Raw genomic sequence first — 25278 nt, 5'->3', positions numbered from 1 at the left:
TTTTTTTTTTTTTTTTTTTTTTTTTTTTTGGTACGCGGGCCTCTCACTGCCGTGGCCTCTCCCGTTGCGGAGCACAGGCTCCGGACGCGCAGGCTCAGCGGCCATGGCCCACGGGCCCAGCCGCTCCGCGGCACAAGGGATTCCCCCAGACCGGGGCATGAACCCGCGTCCCCTGCATCGGCAGATGGACTCTCAACCACTGCGCCACCAGGGAAGCCCCATTTACGATATATCTTTGCTCTGCAGAGCAGAATCTCTCTTTAACACGTAGGTTTGTTTGACCTGCAGATGGTTGACGGTACAAATACACTATCAGGTGTGCTTTATGTACGAGAGTACAAAAGGGACTGCCTGTAATTAACCTGCCAAAGGTCAGGCTGGGAAGGGGTGATGACCAGGGCTGAACTGCCACATGAAGTAGGATGGGTCTCCAGGCCCACGTCTTCCCCTGGCACTTGTGCTGCTCTCACAACGTCAGCCAGGCCCAGAGCTCCTTTCCTGGGTCTCTGATCAGACCACTGCTTAGGCTCCTCTCCCAGTAAGGAAACATTTGTATTCAATAAATAAAAGTGAAGTTAGCTCCCAGCATCACCCACTAAACTATCAGTGAAATGAAAAATGCATCTCTCGACAAGAAGTTGTTCTGACATACTCAAGATCAAGGAAACCAGTTGCAGCCCCAAATGGGGATTATATAAGAAATGGGGATTATATAAATCTTCAAATCTGTGCGGCTGAGACAGAAATGGAAAAGACCAAGGACAGCACAGTGGTTAAGAGCGTAGCTTTTGCTGATAAAGGTGACCCATTAAAGTATCAGATAATCCTAAATAAAATTTAAAAAAAAGTTTTGGAGTCAGGTGGGCAATTAAATTTTATGTTACTAGCTCTGTGCCTTGATGATAAATTCACCTCTCTGAGCCTCAGTTATTCTAACTATGAAATGGGACAACACCACTAAACTCACAGTGGTGTGGAAAGGATTAGAGGGAATGTAGTGGAGGCCATGAAAAGTGCCTTGCGTGTAACAGTGGGCGCAGTTTTATCATTGTCTGTGTGGTTACTGTGGTAAAAACCTTTTTTTCATCAAGTAGGTAACTTAAACATGGGGACGGGCTCGAGTGAGGTGGGCCAAGAGGGGAGATGTGCTAAAGAGCCCATTGACTCCTCAGCTCTTATTGTCATAAAACGCCGTTTAAAATCTCTTCTAAAGTAGAGGGAGACACAAGGCAGCAGCAGACCTGAGATTCTTGCTAGAGAAAGTCCCTGCTGGGCATCACAAAACTACTGTGGGCTGAAGGTGACAGACCCCAAAGAGAAGAGGGGTTCGGGGCTCCCTGGAGGGTCTACCTCCAGCTAACATTAGGAACTTAATACACATTTGCTATTTTCTGTCATCCCTTTAAGCTTCTAACTCAAATTAGTGATTTCTAAATACATAAGATTTCAAAGCATGAAGATTTAAAAATCTTTATAATCTCTAGGTCCCATGCTTTCCTATTTAATAATTATCCACCAGACCTTGATCAGCCTCTTTTTCCCTCGGAATATCCCACCTAATCTGCTTCCTTCATAATTAATTCCTCATTATACCAAATCTGAGCCTGTACCTCCCTCAAGGTTTTTATGAGCCCTGTCACACACAAACCCTTCTAGAAAACTGTGGCTAAGGAGCTGTTAATAAACTCTCCTTCTGTGTGTTGTCTTTGGAGAAATGTCTGCTTAGGTGGTCTTCCCAGTTTTTGATTGGGTTGTTTGTTTTTTTGGTGATGAGTTGTATGAGCCGTTTGTATACTTTGGAAATTAAGCCCTTGTCAGTTGCTTCGTTTGCAAATATTTTCTCCCATAGGTTATCTTCATTTTGTTCATGGGTTTCCTTTGCTGTGCAAAAGCTTGTAATTTTGATTAGGTCCCATTTGTTTATTCTTGTTTTTATTTCTATTGGCTTGGGAGACTGACCTAAGAAAACATTGGTACGATTTATGTCAGAGAATGTTTTGCCTGTGATCTTGTCTAGGAGTTTTATGGTGTCATATCTTTTAAGTCTTTAAGCCATTTTGAGTTTATTTTTGTGTATGGTGTGAGGGTGTGTTTTAACTTCATTGATTTACATGGGGCTGTCCAACGTTCCCAGCACCACTTGCTGAAGAGACTGTCTTTTTCCCATTTTATATTCTTGCCTCCTATGTTGAAGATTAATTGATTGTAGGTGTGTGTTTTCTTTCCTGGGCTCTCTATTCTGTTCCATTAATGTCTGTTTTTGTGCCAGTACCACACTTTTGATTACTGTAGCTTTGTAGTATTGTCTGAAGTCTGGGAGGGTTATGCCTCCTGCTTTGTTCTTTTTTCTCAGGATTGCTTTGGCAATTCTGGGTCTTTTATGGTTCGATATAAATTTTAGGATTCTTTGTTCTAGTTCTGTGGGAACTGTCATGGGTAATTTGATAGGGATCACATGAAAAGATGCTCAACATCTCTAATTATTAGAGAAATACAAATCAAAACTACAATAAGGTATCACCTCACACCAGTCAGAATGCCCATCATTCACAAGTCTACAAATAGCAAATGCTGGAGAGGGTGTGGAGAAAAGGGAAATCTCCTACACTGTTGGGGGGAATGTAAATTGGTGCAGCCACTATGGAAAACAGTACGGAGGTTCCTCAAAAAACTAAAAGTAGAGTTGCCATATGATCCGGCAGTCCTACTCCTAGGCATATACCCAGATAAAACTATAATTCAAAAAGATACATGCACCCTGTGTTCATAGCGCTATTTACAATAGCCAAGACATGGAAACAACCTAAATGTCCATCAACAGATGAATGCATAAAGTTATGGTATATATTTATATACAGTGGAATACTACTCAGCCATCAGAAAGAATTAAATAATGCCATTTGTAGCAAAATGGATGGACCTAGAGATTATCACACTAAGTGAAGTCAGAAAGAGAAAGACAAATACCGTAAGATATCACTTACATGTGGAATCTAAAATACGATACAAATCAATATATCTACAAAACAAAAACAGACTCACAGATACAGACAATAGATTTGTGGTTGCCAAGAGGGGTGGTGGGGGAGGGAAGGAGTGGGAGTTTGGGATGAGCAGAGGCAGACTATTATATATAGAGCAGATAAACAACAAGGTCCTACTGTACAGGACAGAGAACTACTGATATATTCAGTATTCTGTGATAAACCATAATGGAAAAGAATATGAAAAAGAATATGTATAACTGAGTCACTTTGCTGTACAGAAATTCACAAACAACACTGTAAATCAACTACAATAAAATTAAAAAAAACTTCTTTACAACAGATTTGAATTTACTTTTTACTAAGTTTATTAACACACTTGTTCTGCTGAATCACCACCTCCCAACACATCTGTGATGCAGGATTAAAATTCCAACCATCCCTATTTCGGTTATATTTAATCGCTTGTTGAAAGCCGTAATAATCCTCTCTTGGAGTACTTTATCTGAAAACAGTCTCATCTTTAACCTGCATGTTATATCAGCAGTTTAGGAGTGTGGCTGCCAGTGGCCTCAAATCCCAGTCTGAATTTAGTAGCTGTGTGTCTTTGAGCAAATTACATAGTGTCTCTGGGCTCAGTTTTCTCATCCATAAATTGGGATAACAGCACTCAGCCTCAAGGAGTTAGAAGAATGAAGGGAGAGAATGACTGCACAGGAAGGACTTACGCTCTACATGCTCTGTAAGAGTTGGCTGCCAACCATCCTGCTACCCGCAGTGCCCCCTCCCCTCCCCACCGCCGACCCAAGACGTGAGGGATGAGATGGCCTATGATGGGGCGGATGCCACAGGACACAAAGCACAGTTTTGCATTGTGTGAAATTTGGATCCCAGTGTGAGCCGACGAGAGATAAGCGTGGGCCCTGGTCAGAGCGGACAAGAAGCGGGTCAGAGGGCAAAAGTGACTTCTCACTCTCCGTAGAGTGCTTTCTTCTGGAGAAAAGGGTTCACATATACTCATGTGTAAAGCTATCAGAACTAAAGTACTTTGAGCGGCATATGAATAGAACAGAATTTCAAACGCAGAAAAAAGCCCCTAGGTTCTAATTTTCCTACAAAAATATTTACTGAGCTGTAGTAAACTCATCTTTTACTTAAAGCATTGAGTCAGCCCCCAACCCCCAAATCCTGTACTTAAACAGGCCGGCCAGCTAAATTAGAAAGCATGGACCTGATGGAAAAATGAAACGAGATTACATTCTAGTCTCATTATCAAGATCAGATGTCAAGCTACTTCACCATAATTACCTGCTTAAAAATTTAATAATGCTTCTGCATGAATTTCAAAACTAGACACTTACCGACCATTGAGAATTTATTAAAATGAAAGAACGCCTTATGCCCTGCCTCCAGTTCAACAAAACAGCTAAGTGCGAGAGCCATGGATGGGGTTAAAATTATCCAAATCCTCTAATCAAGACACTGTTGGAGACAATGAAAGGGCAAAGAGAATCCTTGTGTAATTCAACTGTAAATTTGAACGGCTTCAGTTACATTATTTGTGGGGTCTAAATATCATAGTAATATACAGCCGACAGAAAAGATGAAAACCATCTTTCTAGCAGATCAGATAACCCTAAGGCCTATTTACCATAATTGCTAAAACAATATGATTCTTGGGATCAAAGACTTGCAGAATAATGAATAAAATTCTCAAAGAGCATGTCTACCTGTGTCACTTTGTTATCAGATCAAGTTGACCCCAAAGTAAAAGGGAAATACTTAGCTAATATGCATTTTAATAAAAACCACTGACAACTGAGGAAAAATAAATGCTTAATAATGAGAAACTGGAGAAAAACTTTTTAAAAAAAAGACACTTGTATCCTTCATAAATAACCAATATCTAGGTTCTAATCAAAGCATATACATGATGTAGGTTAAAGTGCAAAAAAATTTCTTAAAATAATTTATAACCTAAAAATAATCGTGAACTAATTTGGTCAGTCTGCATGTCTTGCAATGAAAGATGTTAGAAGATTAAAAAGAAAATTATAATACTGCTTCTACCCTCATGGGGGATATAATCTAATCCATGACATGTGTTCTTCGGCCCAAGTCATTTTGTTTGGGTTCTTTTTTTTTTTGGCCATGTGGCTGGGCTTGCCGGGGGGGTGGCGTCTTATTTCCCTGACCCAGGTTCCCTGATGGAACCTGGGCCCCGGCAGTGAAAGAACCGAGTCCTAACCACTGGACCGCCAGGGAACTCCCAAGTCATTTTGTTTTTAATGACACAGGAGAATCTTTCCACAAAGCCTCTCTGAGGAGCAGATCTGTACTGGTATGTGGAGAACTGTACTTCAAAGTTAAAAAAACCAAAACAAAAACTGCACACACATGAACAAAAGTAACAGCTAAGAGGGCTTCCCTGGTGGCGCAGTGGTTGGGAGTCCGCCTGCCGATGCAGGGGACACGAGTACGTGCCCCGGTCCGGGAAGATCCCACATGGCGCGGAGCGGCTGGGCCCGTGAGCCATGGCCGCTGAGCCTGCGCGTCCGGAGCCTGTGCTCCGCAACGGGAGAGGCCACAACAGTAAGAGGCCCGCGTACCGCAAAAAAAAAAAAAAAAAAAAAGTAACAGCTAAGAAAAACATAGCTTAGTAACTGTTTAAATTAGAACTCTCCTTACACTGTTTTGTAACCTAACAAACTTCAAGAAAAGAACGTTTTTCCTGAATTTATTTCTAGAAGAATTATATATATAAGGAAGTTCGGTGGGAGAACTGCAATGCCATTACAATAAATGGAAGACAGGGAAAGGTGTATTTTTAATTCGTAAAACAGCATTTACAAAGAGAGCTCCATTACAGACTCAAAGCCCATTTCCACATAGTATTTTATTTCTCACCACATCCCCCATGACCCTGGTGTCCTAAACTGCCTTTGTGCCATTCCCATGCTGTGGCAAGGCTGTCTTGATGGGCCCAACGTTACTAACTCCACAGAGGCTGGCGCAAATATGAAGCATTAAGCAACTGAGGCTGGGTTTTGCAACACCAAGATGTGGTTCAGATGGAGAAATCCCCAAATTCAGGTAGTTACTATCCACTTGTCGACACGCTGTGCTCTTTGACAGAATGCCCTCAGTCCCCTCGGCCCCAGCCCTGGCTGTCGTGGGCAGTCAGTCTACCCCCCTACCCAACAGAGAAGACGGTACCGGAGGGAGGGGAGACCAGAAGATGCCGCGTGCGTGCTTTTGTTTGTCCTCTAAAGGGGGGAGCTGCTGAATTGGCACACTTCTCTTTTAAACCAGATCACATATGAGATATACCTGTTTATACCTGCTTTGGATAATGTACAACATATGTTTTTGCCTCGGTTGCCGATTTAAATAGACAGTTTTAAGAGCTCCTGAAAACCCAGTACTGCTGACATTCATACAATGGGCCGTCCCTTATGCTGAGTTTCTTTTTCTTACCTCAACATCCTTCTTCAGTTTTTCCAGGAATACCTTTTTGTTATTGTCATCAATATAAATCTTTTGACCCTCGTTAATGAAATCATTATCCTTTAAAGTTGGCAGTTCTTTGGCCTAAAAAAAAAAAAAAGAAGAGTAAGAAAGAAGCTTGACTAAAATCTAAAAGACATGTATGCCCTCCAATCCTGGAGGTTAAGTTTCCGCTCTTGGAAGCTGAATCTGCCCTGTTCACCGCAGAGGTCTTACCCAAGGCAACGACATGTGAGGTGGCTTGAGTGCCGCAAGGGGGCACCAGTGAGCCATGACCACTGGAAGCATTTCCACTAGGAATGGAGGGTCAGGTGTACTCCATATTATGAGGCTTTTGTAACAGATTTCATGATTTTCATATGAACGAACCTGACTGCTTTCTTAGATTCACTTTCTTAAAGAAGATTCACAAGAAGTCTCCTAGGTATAGAATTCATACCCTTGGAATTCTTTGTCAGGAACCCTCAATTTTCTTACTGGTATAACCCAACTCCACCCGTCCCTGACAACACACACACTTCTGGGATAGCCTTTGCTGGGTTCATGTTACAAATAACATGTTGTCTTGCTCAGAAAAGCACCACCCATAATCCTATCTAATTTCTGAGTCAGGGAGGATATGCAGCCAGAGGTTAGCTATCTGCCCTTCTAAGCCTTCCTGCACACCACTCCAAGAAGGAAACTCTGTTTTCATCTGGGCAATATCGAAGGAAAATGTTTTCTAGAGTAAAGCATATTAAGATGAGAAGTTCTACCCTTTAAAAATAAACGAGAGGGTAGTGAGCTGGCAACTAAGCTATGCTTAGGCTGAGCAACACGAAGTAACGCGTGATTATCAAACTATGGGTCACAGGCAAAGAAAACAAACCGAAAAACCAGCTTGTACTGCAGCATATAAGATAGTAGAGGCCTATAGCTTTAAAACAGTGTGGATTATTCAACTTCGTGCAACCTGCATTCTGGGAGAGTTCAAAACCCCTCCCCACACCTTTGGGCTGACCTTATAAGAAATAACCACTCCTGCTTATTTCTTCCAGTTGAAAGGAATCCAACATAATACATTGCCTTTCTTAGTATACTAATGAATGCCTCCTTTCCATAGTGTGAACTAAATGGGGAGGGAAAAAAAAAGGAAAGAACATACTGTCCTTCCTGGTCTCCACACTACCTCCCCCTCATTCAGAGTGATTAAAAGCTCACTGGGTACATCTGTCTACTGAACCACCATCCAAATCCCTAAACTGCTCACTTTTTCCTTTCTTTCTGTAAGGTACACACACATGTATGTAGACTACTCACATCTATCTGTACACACACACATGCATGTATATTATGCAATTCTAAATTAGCTTTGCTACTCATTTTAACTTTGAGAAAATGTGCAGTTTTGTGAGTTTCGAATTCGATATAACTATTGCCAAAATAATTATCCTTACAAAGCAGGTATAGCAAAGCTCAGAAATCCAAAGATCCCATTCAATAAGCGGTTACTGAATGTCACGTATAGGAATATAAAAATGAATAGGTCAACATTTCTATTCTAAAGGAGTTTGTAATCTTGTATGAGACACACCAAAGCAAGTAGGTAAGAAAACAAGGCAGCATGAGTTTGTAAGGCCTATAGATAAAGAATACGGTTCTTAGGGAGAGACGGGTCTACTTTCAAATATTTCATGCCGAGTCAGAGTCTGGGGAAATGAGATGCAGTGCCATTCTACACAACAACTAGGGAGGGGCCTGGTAGACTAACTCTGTAAATTCATCATTAATCATTTAAAAATGTAAAATGTGGGCTTCCCTGGTGGTGCAGTGGTTGAGAGTCCGCCTGCCGATGCAGGGGACGCGGGTTCGTGCCCCGGCCGGGAAGATCCCGCATGCCGCGGAGCGGCTGGGCCCGTGAGCCATGGCCGCTGAGCCTGCGCGTCCGGAGCCTGTGCTCCGCAGCGGGAGAGGCCACAGCAGTGAGAGGCCCGCGTACCGCAAAAAAAAAAAAAAAAAAAAATGTAAAATGTGAAAGAAAACCCTGAATGTGAAGATGGCGTGTTAATGTTAAATGTTTGAGTCAAGCACACAGACCTGACGTTCTTTTCCTAGAACTGAAGCATAGTTTCACAGTGAATGAAATGCAAGGATCTGAAGTTTAACGAACTCAGAGGCCAGCGGAGCAGCTTTGTCAAAGGTACAAAACGGGTGCTTTAGAAAGCGCTGAGGCCAGATTTATGCACAAGCGCAGGAGATGGAGAGGGTCATGATTCTCCAAGCATTGGACAGCTCGGGCATTTGTCTGTTTAGGGGACGGTGGTGTGTGGTTGCGGGCATTGAGGATTAAGAGCTGCCTGAATTCTGCAACTTATTTTATATGTGCAAGCAGAGCAGGGGAGAGGGGTTTTTGTGCGTGGGTGCGTGTGTGCGAGAAACCTGAAGGCAGGGATGACAGGCTACAGACAGCGGTAAGCGACCCGTGTTGGTGATAGCAGTCTCATTAATGCAGATGAATGCCATTTCAGGGTCACCCCAGCGGCATTACCTCATGTGACAGGGAGAGTATAATCCTACCTCATAACACTCTGGACACCCTGTACTTTATTACTAGGCTTACTTGTGAATTTCGCAGGCACTAGGGTTGAATTTAGATTGGATCAAATTCAAAAAAGGGCAACCAGATTGGTTAAAAGACTTAAGGGCGCATTGAAAGGCTCAAGAGCTGCAGGCCGGTCCTTAGGGCAGCTGCCAGAGGAACCCAGCACTGGTCCACCAATGCCCACCCCCCGGTGTCAGCAGGATGGCAGAGGCTTTAGGAGCACAGGGTTTTGGAGACATGAATCCTGAGGTTCCCACCCTCCATCCACCCCTTACTTGCCAGGGGCCAGTTTCTGGAGCCCCTCCAGGCCGTTTGCATATGTGTAGAAGGGGGAGACCCTGCTAAGCCCTTGACAGGCATCTATTTATTTAAGTGCATTATCTCATTTACTCTTCGAAACAACCTTAACTCTTACTATCCACACTTTACCAACCGGGAAACTGGGTTAAGTGAGACAACACAGCTAAGGTCTCACAGCCTGGTAAGTGGAGCTGGTAAGCCGGTTCCTGCGCTGAGATGCGGACCCGGGCTGCCTGACTCTTAGTACAACTCGACCTTTAGCTGAATGACTGAGGATTCGACCAAAACCCCTGTGACATTTAAATAGTGAGGCAAGTGGTTAGTGTCGTCACTGCCGTGAGCATTCAGTAATGCTGCATAGAAGATGTTTAAAAACAGAGATGAACTTTTTCTACTAAAAACTGAATGACGAGGATGAAGTCCCCTGACAGTAACGCACCCTCAAGAAAACCTTGTTGCCTGGCTTCTTAAAAATGTCAATCTATCCCTCTGATAATAAGCAGCATTTATACTAAAGACACTTTTTTTTTTTTTTTTTGAGGGCAACTGTTTTGCTATGAATTAATGAACATCATAAACTCTCGGTGTGACACTGCCCACAAAGGTGATGTCTGCAGAGCAGCACAGAAGTAATCGTGGGCAGCAACCGGTCCCACCCTTTGTTTTGTGACACTGAATTACTTGCACTTAGCGGGGAGTTTTGAAAGCGTCAAAGTCACTGGGTCTGGTTCCTTTAATGGGCATCTTTCATACCCTTTCTAGCTCAATGCAGATACCAGCCAAACACCAGGGCTGAAGACATCAGCTCAGAAACACTTCTGAACTGTGGACTCGGACGCCGGCCTCCAGCCAGCGGTCAGCCACCTTTCTGAAGTGGTCGTAGGTGGAGTCTTCACTTATTAGCTCTGAATTAAGTTTTCCTGGCCAGTTCCATGTAGACTGGCAGCCTCCAAACGTGATGGGGAATTGCAGTACCTCACGTGGTACTTACCGGGAGGCAGCACCGAGGAGGCTGAGGCATGCGATGGGCCTGCTCTTCCTACACGGCCCTCCCCAGTCTGTCCAGCCTGGCCAGGGGAGTGAGGCTGCGTACAACCAAACCCAGGACCAAGGCCAGCACAGCCCAAGTCTAAGGCTAGTTCCCTTTTGCAGGAAGTGATTGGACTAGGGTGGGTTGGACTCAAAATGGCATTCATCTCTACTAATGTGATGTGTCAATGTACAAACACAGCTAAAGGCGTAAGCAGAGCGATGTCAGTCCCCCTGCAACCGAGCTATCCTTATTTTGTTGTGTGGATAAAATTGGCAGAGTGAATATCCCTGGCACTTTCAATGCTGGGGGATGCCAGACCCCACGTAGATTCAGTATGGCCCAGATTTCTACTTGGGACACTGAAGCATGAGCTTCTGAGCACAGACTGGACCCAGGCCGCCAGGGTTGTATCTCAGCTGCTCCAGTTATTAGTTGTGTGACTTAGAGTAAGTTACTTAACCTATCTGTGACTTGGCTTCCTCATCTTTAAATGGGGGTTAGCAAACCACACTGCTGTGAGGACTATACCCATTCATACACCTAAAAAGCTTAGGGCCCTGCTTGCCATGTAGAGAGTTATATATAAATATTCTTGTTATTTGCTGGTCATATTCTCAAGTATGGCGTGTGTATCTAGAGAAAAGTTCATCACTGATAAATTCAGAGCAAGGTTTTTTTTAAAGTTGCATATTTTTAAAGCACATTTAACACTTTTATAATAGTTGAGGTGTTTAGACCCAGCTGCTCAATCTGTCCAAACCTCAGTTTCCTCATCTTATATAGTGGAATATTAATAATACCTATCCAATAGGGTTAGCGTGTGAATGAAATGACAGTGCTTGGCAATGAGAACTCACTAGATATTAGTTTGCGTCTTAGTTACACATTAGCTTTGACCGTGACCAATACTGTTACATAGTGTTTCGAACTACTAAAGAATACAGACTTGCCCATCGTCTTCTAGCCTTCCTGATTTTCTAAAAGAAGTAGGCTCTTTAAATTTGGGATATCAGTAACCCAAGCCATGTTTAAAATTGCCTGTTTTCAGGTTTTATTATTAGGCACAAACCTCACGACTTTTCTACACACGGCCTTTAAGTTCTGAAGATACTTTCCTTGTTGCACACACACCTAGCACACACAAGTGCAAGGTTATTTCACTTCACTGTATCAGACAAGGTGCACTAGAGGCTACATTGGCATAAGCCCCTACCCTGCCTGCTGTCCAAACCTTGACTGTGAATTCTCTTGGTCAGAAAGACCTCTCGTCACCGCAAAAGCTCTCCCTAGCCAGAAAACCTCACTGAAACCCAAGTGAGAATAAAATGTTGCTTTATAATAATTGGGTAAGTTAAATTTTTAGAGTAATAAAGTGTATTTTATTACTATGGAATAAAATACTTCGATATCTATGGCCAAAGAGAGAAGTTTGCTGACTTGTTTTACCTTAATTTTTCACGTGTTTAGTTTTTCTCAGCAAGTAGGTGATAATAGTGGGTAATTTAGTGAATGTGATTTTGCTGACCTAAAGCAAAAATTCACTAGTTGGAATCCCAGTAGCCAGAAAACAACCCCAAAACTAGAAAGTAACAAGCTCCTTGGGAACACTTCACTTGGTATGAGCTGTAAAAAGAAAATTGTTTCATTATAAACATTCCCTCCCCTGCTTTTTGTAACTACATTATTGGGTGAAAAGTCTTTTGTTTCTTGGGGGTTTTTTTGGCTGCGCTACGTGGCTTGTGGGATCTTAGTTCCTTAGCCAGGAATCGAACCTGGGCCCATGCAGTGAAAGCGCTGAGTCCTAACCACTGGACCCCCAGGGAATTTCCAGTTTTTAGTTTCTTTTAAGGCACAGTATTATATAGGCTGTCGCTTGGCAAGTCCATATTCTTCAATAGTAAGAAACACACTATTAACGGTGTCAGTCATGGTCAAAGATGCTTTATGTGCAACTAAAACACAAGTGGACATGAGAGTTGAGGTATACACACAACTGCATCAGGGCTTGAAGATAACCAATGTGTGGATAGTATTCTAAATGTATAAATGCTTCTGAATATAAGGATTCCCTAGGGTTCAATAAAAGATATAAATGATCTCTAAGGAGAGATTTGGCTAGGGGTTTGAGATTAAAAAAGGAAAAGTGTTCAGAACGAAGAGCTACAAAGTCCAGAGCTTTCGTTTTTAGAACTGTGCCTCTGTGGCCAGCTCGGCAAAGACCCAGGCGTAAATGCAGTGGCCAGAGAGAAAATTAGATTCCAGGAGGGCAAAGGAAGCACGGGGCTCTGCTTCCTCCCGTTAGAACGGTAGACAGGAGGTTTTTTAAAAAGACAAGGCAGTAGAACTTCCCTTCTAATATAAAAATATTTAGCACTTTTTATAAACTTTAAAATTACTAAATTTTGCACATTCTCTGAAAACAAAAGATAATGCTTATCAAAAGGATTTAAATCTTCTGTTTCAAAAAGAAGTTAACCTGTTTGTAATATCTAATTATTTCATTGGGTTCTGTGACCTGGTGCGTGACTGCTGTCATCTGCATGGAGTTTAGTAATACTGAATGTGTTAAGAGTTAGTAAAGCCAGAAATTACATGGAAATCTTAATTAGATCTTTAATGTCACTAAAATGTCTTTTGGATGACTCAAAAATTTTTAAATCAAAATATTTAAAATCTATATTTACAGCCAAAAACTTTAAATACAGAATTCAAACTACAATGTACTGGATTTAACATCATTATACAATTAACTTTTACAAAGAGTCTATTAAATTGCCACTAACAGGAAAAAGAAAAAAATACATGTACTTAAAAATGCACAGAGCCAAAATTTACATAATACAGAGTCACGTTTAAGCATGGAAACCTTAACAGAAAGATGGAATGTACTTCTGTCACACTCGAGTGTTTAATGCAAACAGGATTCTGGCCCCAGAAGGTTTCAATGCAAAGGATAACGCATAGCATAGCACTCCGTGATTACAGGACTTGTATTTCAGAAAGAAATGAACTTTTCCTCAATGTGCTCATTGGACAACCTGTTTTTAAAGAGTCTAATTGTAACCTTCGACATCTAAGATTGCTGCCTGGTGTCCCTTTGATGGGCCATATTATGACAGTCAGAGCTGAATGCACAACATAAAAAACATGTACTAACTATTGTGTCAAGTTAGGGACTGCTTATTATGTTCCTGATTTACTTGTTAGTCCAAGCTCACCTGAATAAAAATAAACTCGCAAAGAAAGTATAAGCCCCTTTTCATCAGGCTTGCCAAAGTAACTTCATAAAAATCAGAGTCTGGAACTGCTGAACAATCATCAACAGGAAGACACTGGAACTCACCAAAAAAGATACCCCACATCCAAAGACAATGGAGAAGCCACAATGAGACTGTAGGAGGGGCGCAATCACAATAAAATCAAATCCCGTAACTGCTGGATGGGTGACTCACAAACTGAAGAACACTTATACCACAGAAGTCCACCCACTGGAGTGAAGGTTCTGAGCCCCACGTCAGGCTTCCCAACCTGGGGGTCCGGCAACAGGAGGAGGAATTCCTAGAGAATCAGACTTTGAAGGCTAGTGGGATTTGATTGCAGGACTTCAAAAGGACTGGGGGAAACAGAGACTCCACTCTTGGAGGGCACACACAAAGTAGGGTGCGCATCAGGACCCAGGGGGAAGGAGCAGTGACCCCAAAAGAGGCCAAACCAGACCTACCTGCTACTGTTGGAGGGTCTCCTGCAGAGGTGGGGGGTGGCTGTGGCACACCATGGGGACAAGGACACTGGCAGTAGAAGTTCTGGGAAGTACTTCTTGGTGTGAGCCTTCCCAGAGACCACCATTAGCCCCACCAAAGAGCCGGGCAGTCTCCAGTGCTGGGTGGCCTCAGGCCAAACAACCAACCGGGAGGGAACCCAGCCCCACCCATCAGCAGACAAGTGGATTAAAGTTTTACTGAGCTCTGCCCACCAGAGCAACATCCAGCTCTACCCACCACCAGTCCCTCCCAACAGGAAGCTTGCACAAGCCTCTTAGACAGCCTCATCCACCAGAGGGCAGACAGCAGAAGCAAGAAGAACTACAGTTTTGCAGGCTCTGGAAGGAAAACCACATTCATAGAAAGGTAAGACAAATGAAAAGGCAGAGGACTTTGTACCAAATGAAGGAACAAGATAAAACCCCAGAAAAACAACTAAATTAAGTGGAGATAGGCAACCTTCCAGAAAAAGAATTCAGAATGACAGTGAAGATGATCCAGGACCTCGGAAAAAGAATGGAGGCAAAGATTGAGGAGATGCAAGAAATGTTTAACAAAGACCTAGAAGAATTAAAGAACAAACACCTAGAAGAATTAAAGAACAAACAGAGATGAACAATACAATAACTGAAATGAAAAATACACTAGAAGGAATCAGTAGCAGAATAACTGAGGCAGAAGAATGGATAAGTGACCTGGAAGACAGAGGGTGGAATTCATTACTGTGAACAGAATAAAAAAAAAGAATGAAAAGAAATGAAGACAGCCTAAGAGACCTCTGGGACAACATCACATGCACAAACATTCAAATTATAGGGGTCCCAGAAGGAGAAGAGCAAGAGAAAGGACCCAAGAAAATATCTGAAGAGATTATAGTTGAAAACTTCCCTAACATGGGAAAGGAAATAGCCACCAAAGTCCAGGAAGGACAGAGAGTCCCAGGCAGGATAAACCCAGGAGAAACACACCAAGACACATAGTAATGAAATTGACAAAAACTAAAGACAAAGAAAATTATTGAAAGCAGCAAGGGAAAAATGACAAATAACATATAAGGGAACTCCCATAAGGTTAGGGAACTCCCATAAGGTTAACAGCTGATTTCTAGCAGAAACTCTACAGGCCAGAAGGGAGTGGCATGATCTGTTTAAAGTGATGAATGGGAAGAACCTACAACCAAGATTACTCTACCTGGCAAGGATCTCATTCAGATTCGATGGAGAAATCAAAAGCTGTACAGACAAGCAAAAGCTAAGAGAATTCAGCACCAGCAAACCAGCTCTACAAGAAATGCTAAAGGAACTTCTCTAAGTGGGAAACACAAGGGAAGAAAAGGACCTACAAAAACAAACCCAAAACAATTAAGAAAATGGGCATAGGAACATACATATCAATAATTACCTTAAACGTGAATGGATTAAATGCTCCAACCAAAAGACACAGGCTTGCTGAATGGATACAAAAACAAGACCCATATATATGCTGTCCACAAGAGACCCACTTAAGACCTAGGGACACATACAGACTGAAAGTGAGGGGAGGGAAAAAGATATTATGCAAATGGAAATGAAAAGAAAGCTGGAGTAGCAATACTCAGATAAAATAGATTTTAATGTTACAAGAGACAAGGAAGGACACTACATAATGATCAAGGGATCAATCCGAGAGGAGACATAACAATTATACATGCACCCAACATAGGAGCACCTCAATATATACGGCAACTGCTAACAGCTATAAAAGAGGAAATCGACAGTAACACAATAATAGTGGGGGACTTTAACACCTCACTTACACCAATGGACAGATCATCCAGACAGAAATTAATAAGGAAACACAAGCTTTAAATGACACAATAGACCAGATAGATTTAATTGATATTTATAGGGCATTCTATCCAAAAACAGCAGATTACACTTTCTTCTCAAGTGCACATGGAACATTCTCCAGGACTGATCGCATCTTGGGTCACAAATCAAGCCTTGGTAAACTTAAGAAAATTGAAATCATATCAAGCATCTTTTCTGACCACAACTCTATGAGATTAGAAATCAATTACAGGGGAAAAGATGTAAAAAACACAAACACATGGAGGCTAAACAATACGTTACTATATAACCAAGAGATCACTGAAGAAATCAAAGAGGAAATAGAAAGATACCTAGAGACAAATGACAATGAAAACACGACAATCCAAAACCTATGGGTGCAGCAAAAGCAGTTCTAAGAGGGAAGTTTATGGCAATACAAGCCAACCTCAAGAAACAAGAAAAGTCTCAAATAAACAATCTAACCATAACCCTAAAGGAACTGAGAAAGACGAACAAACAAAACCCAAAGTTAGTAGAAGGAAAGAAATCATCAAGGTCAGACCAGAAACAAATGAAATAGCAACAAAGAAAACGACAACAAAGATCAATAAAACTAAAAGCTGGTTCTTTGAGAAGATAAACAAAATTGATAAACCTTTAGCCAGACTTATCAAGAAAAAGAGGGAGAGGACTCAAATCAGTAAAATTAGTAGTGAAAAAGGAGAATTTACAACGGACACCACAGAAATACAAAGCATCCTAAGAGACTACTACAAGCAACTCTATGCCAATAAAATGGACAACCTGGAAGAAATGGACAAATTCTTAGAAAAGTATAAACTTCCGAGACTGAACCAGGAAGAAATAGAAAATATGAACAGACCAATCACAAGTAATGAAATTGAAACTGTGATTAAAAATCTCCCAACAAACAGAAGTCCAGGACCAGATGGCTTCACAGGTGAATTCTGTCAAACATTTAGGAAGAGCTAACACCCATCCTTCTCAAACTCTTCCAAAAAATTGCAGGGGAAAGAACACTCGCAAACTCATTCTATGAGGCCACCATCACCCTGATACCAAAACCAGACAAAGATACTACAAAAAAAAGAAAATTACAGACCAATATCACTGAATATAGATGCAAAAATCCTCAACAAAATACTAGCAAACAGAATCCAACAACACATTAAAAGGATCATACACCATGATCAAGGAGGATTTATCCCAGGGATGCAAGGATTCTTCAATATACGTAAATCAATCAATGTGATACACCATATTGACAAATTGAAGAATAAAAACCATATGATCATCTCAATAGATGCAGAAAAAGCTTTTGACAAAATTCAACACCCATTTATGATAAAAACTCTCCAGAAAGTGGGCATAGAGGGAACCTACCTCAACATAATAAAGGCCATATATGACAAACCCACCACAAACATCATTCTCAGTGGTAAAAAACTGAAAGCATTTCCTCTAAGATCAGGAACAAGACAAGGATGTCCACTCTCACCACTATTATTCAACATAATTTTGGAAGTCCTAGCCATGGTAATCAGGAAGAAAAGGAAATAAAACGAAAACAAATTGGAAAAGAAGAAGTAAAACTGTCACTGTTTGCAGATGATATGATACTATACATAGAAAATACTAAAGATACCACCAGAAAACTACTAGAGCTAATCAATGAATTTGGTAAAGTTGCAGAATGCAAAATTAATACACAGAAATCTCTTGCATTCCTATACACTAATGATGAAAAATCTGAAAGAGAAATTAAGAAAACACTCCCATTTACCATTGCAACAAAAAGAATAAAATACCTAGGAATAAACCTACCTAGGGAGACAAAAGAGCTGTATGCAGAAAACTATAAGACACTGATGAAAGAAATCAAAGATGATACCAACAGATGGAGAGATATACCATGTTCTTGGATTGGATTAATCAGTATTATGAAAATGACTCTACTACCCAAAGCAGTCTACAGATTCAATGCAATCCCTGTCAAATTACCAGTGGCATTTTTTACAGAACTAGAACAAAAAATCTTAAAATTTATATGGAGACACAAAAGACCCCGAATAGCCAAAGCAGTTTTGAGGGAAAAAAATGGAGCTGGAGGAATCCGACTCCCTGACTTCAGACTACAGTATAGAGCTACAGTAATCAAGACAATATGGTACTGGCACAAAAACAGAAACGGAGATCAATGGAACAGAATAGAAAGCCCAGAGATAAACCCATGCACCTATGGTCAACTAATCTATGACAAAGGAGGCAAGGACATACACTGGAGAAAAGACAGTCTCTTCAATGAATGGTGCTGGGAAAACTGGACAGCTACATGTAAAACAATGAAATTAGAACACTCCCTAACACCATACACAAAAATAAAGTCAAAATGGATTTGAGACGTAAATGTAAGACCAGATACTATAAAACTCTTAGAGGGAAACATAGGAAGAACACTCTTTGACATAAATCACAGCAAGATCTTTTTTGATCCACCTCCTAGAGTCATGGAAATAAAAACAAAAATAAACAAATGGGACCTAATGAAACTTAAAGGATTTTGCATAGCAAAGGAAACTACAAACAAGACAAAAAGACAGCCCTCAGAATGGGAGAAAATATTTGCAGATGAATCAACGGACAAAGGATTAATCTCCAGAATATATAAACAGCTCATGCAGCTCAATATTAAAGAAACAAACAACCCAATCCAAATATGGGCAGAAGACCTAAATAGACATTTCTCCAAAGACACACAGACGGCCAAGAGGCACATGAAAAGCTGCTCAGCGCCACTAATTATTAGAGAAATGCAAATCAAAACTACAACGAGGTATCACCTCACACCAGTTAGAATGGGCATCATCAGAAAATCTACAAACAGCAAATGCTGGAGAGGGTATGGAGAAAAGGGAACCCTCTTGTACTGTTGGTGGGAATGTAAATTGATACAGCTACTATGGAGAACAGTATGGAGGTTTCTTAAAAAACTAAGAATTACCATATGATCCAGCAATCCCACTCTTGAGCATATACCCAGAGAAAACCATAATTCAAAAAGACACATGCACCCCAATGTCCACTGCAGCACTATTTACAACAGGTAGGTCATGGAAGCAACCTAAATGCCCTTTGACAGACGAATGGATAAAGAAGATGTTGTACATATATACAATGGAATACTACCCAGTCATAAAAAGGAATGAAATTGGGTCATTTGTAGAGACTGTCAATACAGAGTGAAGTAAGTGGGAAAGAGAAAAACAAATATCGTATATTAACGCATATATGTGGAACCTAGAAAAATGGTACAAATGAACCGGTTTGCAGAGCAGAATCAGAGATACAGATATAGAGAACAAACGTATGGACACCAAAGGGGGAAAGTGGCAGGGTGGTGGTGGTGGTGGTGGGATGAATTGGGAGATCGGGATTGACATGTATACACTAATATGTATAAAATGTATAACTAATAAGAACCTGCTGTATAAAAAAAATAAAATTCAAAAAAAAAAATCAGAGTCTCTGGGGCTGAAGATATACTCCAGAAATACTTCTGCAAGCGGGAGACTTTTTAGGTAATCCTTACATTGGAGCTAGGTTAAAGATAATTTGCTTGAATAACATCACATATGTGGTATCAATTTTGGGGTAATAAGAGATGTTAAAGATTTTATAATAAAATCAGTTCTGCTTCTCAAAATATCCAAGCCACAGATTTGTTACATGGAAAGGCAAATTAGTGAATATGGGTAAAGTTCAGACAGAAGTGGCAAAGATGGCAGGTGTTTTCTCACAAAAGGTACATATAACCTTTAACAACGTAAGCATAGTGTCTACACAAGTTCACAGCTTGGGAAGTGATCCAACATGTCTTAATAACTAGTTATTTCCACAATGAGAATGTACACATTTGTGACCAGCATCTGGATACGGAAGTCTCATAATTTTTATTCTGAATCTCTTTGTGTAAATGTAGAAAGAGAATATACCTCAACATACTTGTAGAAATAGCGCTGCAACTAAGAAGCACAAAACCGGATGAGCCCTACCATAATTCTACAATTTAGAACTGTTATGCCTGGTGGAACCCAGCTGTTGGTTATTTTCCCTAAAAGCTGATATTTAGGAAGTGAAACTTACTCCTTTTCTAATACTGTCAGACTTTTCAGAATGACCCTTTAACTCTAAGTGACATGGTGACAGTTTGGTTTTCCTCCATGAGCTGTGATGTGACAGTTAAACCATGTGCAAGCCCTACAAAATAGATTTGTTTCCATCTGATTGGAAGATTCTGTTGCACGGATGTCGATGGTGATAATCTAAGAAATGTCAAAATCTGAAAATGCAAGAAGTTTGCTAAGTCGTATAGTTTCTGGTTTAATACTAATCTAGTGAACATCATAAGTTTATTGTTTTATTATACATCTGCAGCAGGTTGGCTTAAACTCAAGCCACATACTATATTTTGGAAGTTGTGTCTCCGCCCCAACTCTTTTTGAAACCAACTGCATAAGTTGTCAGCTTAAAAAAAAAAATTCCCACATCTAACACTGCTTCTGTGTGACTGGGATAATCTGAGTTCAGTTCATTCCAGTGAAACTGAGTTTATACACTGCCATAAACCAGTCTGGCCTGAGGACTAATGCTGTCATCTGGGAGATGCTCACAGGAGTTACTTCATGTTATCTTTCTTCTTCACATGCCACTCTTACCAAAGTCCAAAGGACTCACTTTAAAACTCCGCTTCCCAGAATAACCCCCATGGTTTACATTATGGGGTTCTTAAGGCTTTACTCAGACATCTGCAAACTTATGTAAGAGTTCAGACCTTTTTTTCCATTAGTAATAGCAATCACCTTAACCCATGCCTCGAGCAGACAGGATTTAAGTGATTGTCAAGTCTGCTGAAGTGCACCTCTGTGGGAGGGAAAGCCTCATTTGAAAAAAGGGATTCTTGCAAACACTAAAGCATGAGGACCAATGAAATCCTTTAATAAATGAAGACTAAGATGATTTATCCCCAAACCCCAAACTTCCATTAGTGCCAGAGCAGGGGCTGGGACTCAGATTTGCTAGGGCTCTGCTTGGTGCCTTTCCCCTCCAGACCCCCTTTTATAAAACATCTCCGGGCCAGGAGGCAGATGGTCCTGCTTCTGCCCGGATGGCGTATCTCCCCCTGCACTCTGGGCGCCAGGATAGCTGTGTCTAACACTGGCTGGCAAAGGGAAATCACTCACAGAAGAAATGAAATCAATCTTTCTTCATTCACAGAAGAAATGAATTTCACAGAAGCTTAAAGCATTAGCGGAGTTGAGGGCCTAAAAAACCTTGACAATCTCCCATTAACTGATCATCCACTGACAACGGAAAAGGAAGCGCTTTTTAACTGATAGCAAAGGAAGGTTCCCAGAAGGACACACTGCTGTTTTGTATCTTATGCTCCAAGCTTACCATCTTTTGTTACCTTGCCTTTAACTCATCCTAAAGAACCAGATGGAGGTGGTAATTAATTATAATTCGTTACAATTTAAAGATCACAAAAGAAATGCTGAAAACTGGTTTAGGAAAGCATTGTTTTTTGTTTTGTTTTTTTTTGATGTGAGGGTATTAATGATTAATTTTCCTGAACCTTCAGTCAGTAGTAGGTAAAATGTAAGAGATGGTGACAGTCAGTTAATTGCCAGGGCAATTCACAATTCCGAAGAATCGACCAGGCAGCTTTTTGTAGCCCATTATCAAAGTGTCAACAGTGATTATTGCCAATATAGTTATACAAATGCCAACTGCAGGGCAGCTGTTTTCTTTCAAACGGGTTCCAGGGAGAAGGTTAGATGTTAAAAGGAATCTTCTTATTGTGACCCAATGACCCCATTATACAGGCTTTACTTTACTTAATAAAACCAGACATGAGTTTTGAGAAGAACTGCATAGAACGATGAACAAAATGCATATCTGTGTAAATCCCCAGGACTCGCTCTCTCTCCCTCTCAAGAACATGGACTCTTTAAAGAGTCAGGTCAAATCCCCCAGAAATCAAGTGAGTCCAGTTATGTTTTCTTTTACTTGCCCGGATTCCCTGCTGGGTAGCTTGCTTGCTGGCAGCATGCTAAGACTGTCATTTGTAAAAAGCGGTCCGCTCAGCTATAATTACTAATTTGATGTCACACTGGAATTGCAGTGCAGCTGTGAAAAGATGGACCACCAGGGAGATTCGCATTTCTGTCTCATTTAGAGGGGGCGATACTGCTGGAGCCATGAATGGAAGATGCCCTTCCATTAATAAAGGAAAGAATTAAAGAATAAAACAAGTCATAGCAGCTGTCAGAATCTGACAACGGTTTAAAAAAAAAAAAAAGCACCGTTCTGCTCTTTTTACAAAAAAAATTCAAGACATCTGTACACGCATGTTCTGATACTTGTTGCCATGAAAGTGATTCCATTATTGTTGGAATATAACTTCTTTATTTCCTTCAGTTCCATCTTCATTATTATGCTAATGCAAATCACACTAATTACGTGTCAAGCTCAAATCGTAGGGAGGGGACCTTTCTGCACCTATATCACGAAATATCTGAAATGACAGTTTTAAAACTTACCATCAACAAGCGAAAAGTATGTGAAATTAAAACAGCTACAATGATGCAAATGAAAGAAAAACTAAGAATTCAGATTACTAATTAAGCCACATCAATGGAGACTCTGTGAAAATTGTTCTTTGCAATTTCGTAGAAAATGATTATACAGTGATTGCAATGAAAATATTCTTGCAGACCATTTCGTTTCATTTATAAAAGGCTAAAATGTAGAAAATATTTTCAGCCTTCTCCAATTATTTCTAACTAGAGATAACATGACTGCTTTGATAATTTATGGTTTTATTCGTGAAGACAAAGAACAGCATGCTTTTTGGAAGAGTCAAAAATATTAACTGATCATGGAAAGAAAACCTGAAAATTGACAGAAAAAGGAAAGCAAAGAAAATTTTTTGAACTTAAAAACCCAAGGGTTTTAAGAGTTCAGCTCCGTTAATACATTTCATTTACTGTTATGTGTTACAGTTAGTAAATGTTACCTTGGTTGTCGCCAGATTATAAACAAACTGCCATATCAGAGAGACATCATGTCCTATTGTCAAGGCAGGCACAGTCTCCAGAAATTACCAGTTTTAATTACTTTCACATCCCACGTCTTCAAGCTACTTCCTCTGTGAGTGCCTGTGCCCAGTGAGCGCCAGTAAGCTAAAAGGGCAGGCGGATGATGCTTTGGAGCTGCTCCTCCTGGAAGAAGAGCTATCAGGAACCCCAAGCCCAGAAAGAAGTAGAAAGCATTGAATTCTTCCTAGGGGCTACTGCGTAGACAATCCTCATGTTTACATAGTGTAAGATACAGTGACACAGGCTGTACTTACAGAAATACCTGCACTTCTTAAATGGAGGAAATATGAATTGGTTATTTTTGCCAACATGGTATGAGGCCAAACGATTTATTTCATTACTTTTTTTTACTTTTAAATCAAGACTCAACGAACTGCCTTAGTACCATATTGTTTTGGAGTTACATGTTTTTGTCAATGAAACATTGTAGTGAAATGTTTCCTTGTTCATCTTCATGATTCATGGGGTAATATGAATTTTTGATAATAAATCCTCTTCTTTTAAAAAACGAAATAAGTCTCAAACATTTTAGAAGGTTAGAAATGTGCGCACTGGGCTGGAACCCCGGCTGTGTCATGTCAAAACTGTGGTGCAAGTTACAGCCTGTCTGTCAAGTAACTTCATTTACGCAAAGGAAGTAATAATAGCCTCCACCTTAAAGGTGGTGGTCAGGATGACATGAGCAAATCGGTGTAGAATTTACAGCAGGCTTGGCATATAGTATACGTTCCGTTCAACAAACGTTGGTTACTATTTCTTACCTTTTAAATCCCAGTACATTAACAATAAAAAAAATAACCCGCAGTTAAGGTAAGGTTTTGCCTCTGTCACCGACTGTGTGGCAACGTAAGCTTCTGGGTCTCAAATCGATCACGTGTGAGGTGGGGAAATGGGACTCTGACCTCTTAAGGTACCTCCTGTCTCTGACGTCTCTAAGTCCACCTCCAGGGGAGATGTTTTGTGGAACAATTTGTGCACATTCAATAGACGATAAAAGCGTCCTAGCAGCATCCTCAGAAAAGTGGGTTTCTGTTAAACACATTCTGTAATTTCATGTCTTTTTCACAGAAACCTACACCAGTGAAGGGCTAAACATTTTTGGTGAGGCGGGGGGTGGAACTGTGGTAAATGCCCTGGGTTCCTGGCAAGTGTCTAGAGGCAGAGCTGCGGAGGGACAGACAGGTAACTGAATGTTCTGCTCTTGAGGATGAGCCGTCATAGCCACGTCAAATACTGTGGCTTTCCTTCCTATGTGTCCTTGTTTTAGGACTTCGGATTCTGCAGCAATCACCCCACTGGCTGTAACTGTCTTTCTTGGCATTGTTATTGTCATAGCAGACCAAGCACCTGGGCATAGAAGCTGGAGAAATCAAAATGAACAGAAAAAAAAGGCCACTAGCAGTAGTCTCAAGAGACCTGGGAACGAAATAAAAACAGAGCAACCCCTGTGGAGTAGCGCACAGCATCAGGGCCACAGCTCTTACTCCGGGGCTGCCTTCTTTTGATGACGCTGAAAAAGCCTTCTTTCAATGCCAGTGTGTGGTTCTTTAAACAGCCCAGATATTTTCTCCTAGCAGAAAATCCCAATAATACTAAGCCTCTGAGTTTCTCATGGACTAAAACTCAAACACCGGCTTGAGTCTTTGGCACCTGGAAAAAATGTTTACATAGCAACATGTAAACAGAAGTTGACAATCTGTTGTTTCTGCTGCTTTTGGCCAAAGCCAGTGGCGTCACGGTGATTTACACAGAGGTTGGAAGTGTGAAAATATAGTCACTGGTGCACAGTAAAAATATAAACTGTCAAAGGAGCCACCGTTTCCTTTTTCTCTGCCTCACTTTTTTTTTTTTTTTTGCGGTACGCAGGCCTCTCACTGTTGTGGCCTCTCCCGTTGCGGAGCACAGGTTCCGGACGCGCAGGCTCAGCGGCCATGGCTCACGGGCCCAGCTGCTTCGCGGCATGTGGGATCCTCCCGGACTGGGGCACGAACCTGCGTCCCCTGCATCGGCAGGCGGACTCTCAACCACTGCACCACCAGGGAAGTCCTGCCTCACTTCTTTCTTAAAAATTTTTATTCATTTAAAAAAATTGTATTGGAGTATGGCTGATTTACAATGTTGTG

The 25278-nt window shown here is 41.1% G+C and overlaps 1 protein-coding gene across 4 annotated transcripts in view; it reads right to left on the bottom strand.

Annotated features, from left to right (window-relative positions):
- The window catches only part of PIP4K2A (phosphatidylinositol-5-phosphate 4-kinase type 2 alpha), a 179020-nt gene that overhangs the window by 9166 nt on the left and 144576 nt on the right, over nucleotides 1-25278 (bottom strand). For 3 of the 4 annotated variants that reach the window (XR_007475274.1, XM_004280946.4, XM_049705368.1), the window contains exon 7: nucleotides 6462-6575. The exons of the other annotated variant lie outside the window; for it this stretch is intronic. Coding sequence is in view for 2 of the 3 variants with exons in the window: in XM_004280946.4 (XP_004280994.1) it covers nucleotides 6462-6575 (114 nt within the window). In the remaining variant the exon portion in view is untranslated. The remainder of the gene's footprint in view (nucleotides 1-6461; nucleotides 6576-25278) is intronic. 4 annotated transcript variants of the gene reach the window in all.

This window comes from Orcinus orca, chromosome 2 (genome assembly GCF_937001465.1).
Source record: "Orcinus orca chromosome 2, mOrcOrc1.1, whole genome shotgun sequence".
In the NCBI taxonomy this organism is placed as follows: domain Eukaryota; kingdom Metazoa; phylum Chordata; class Mammalia; order Artiodactyla; family Delphinidae; genus Orcinus; species Orcinus orca.
Note: the sequence above shows the minus strand (reverse complement) of the source record. Positions and strands in the feature narration are given on the sequence as shown.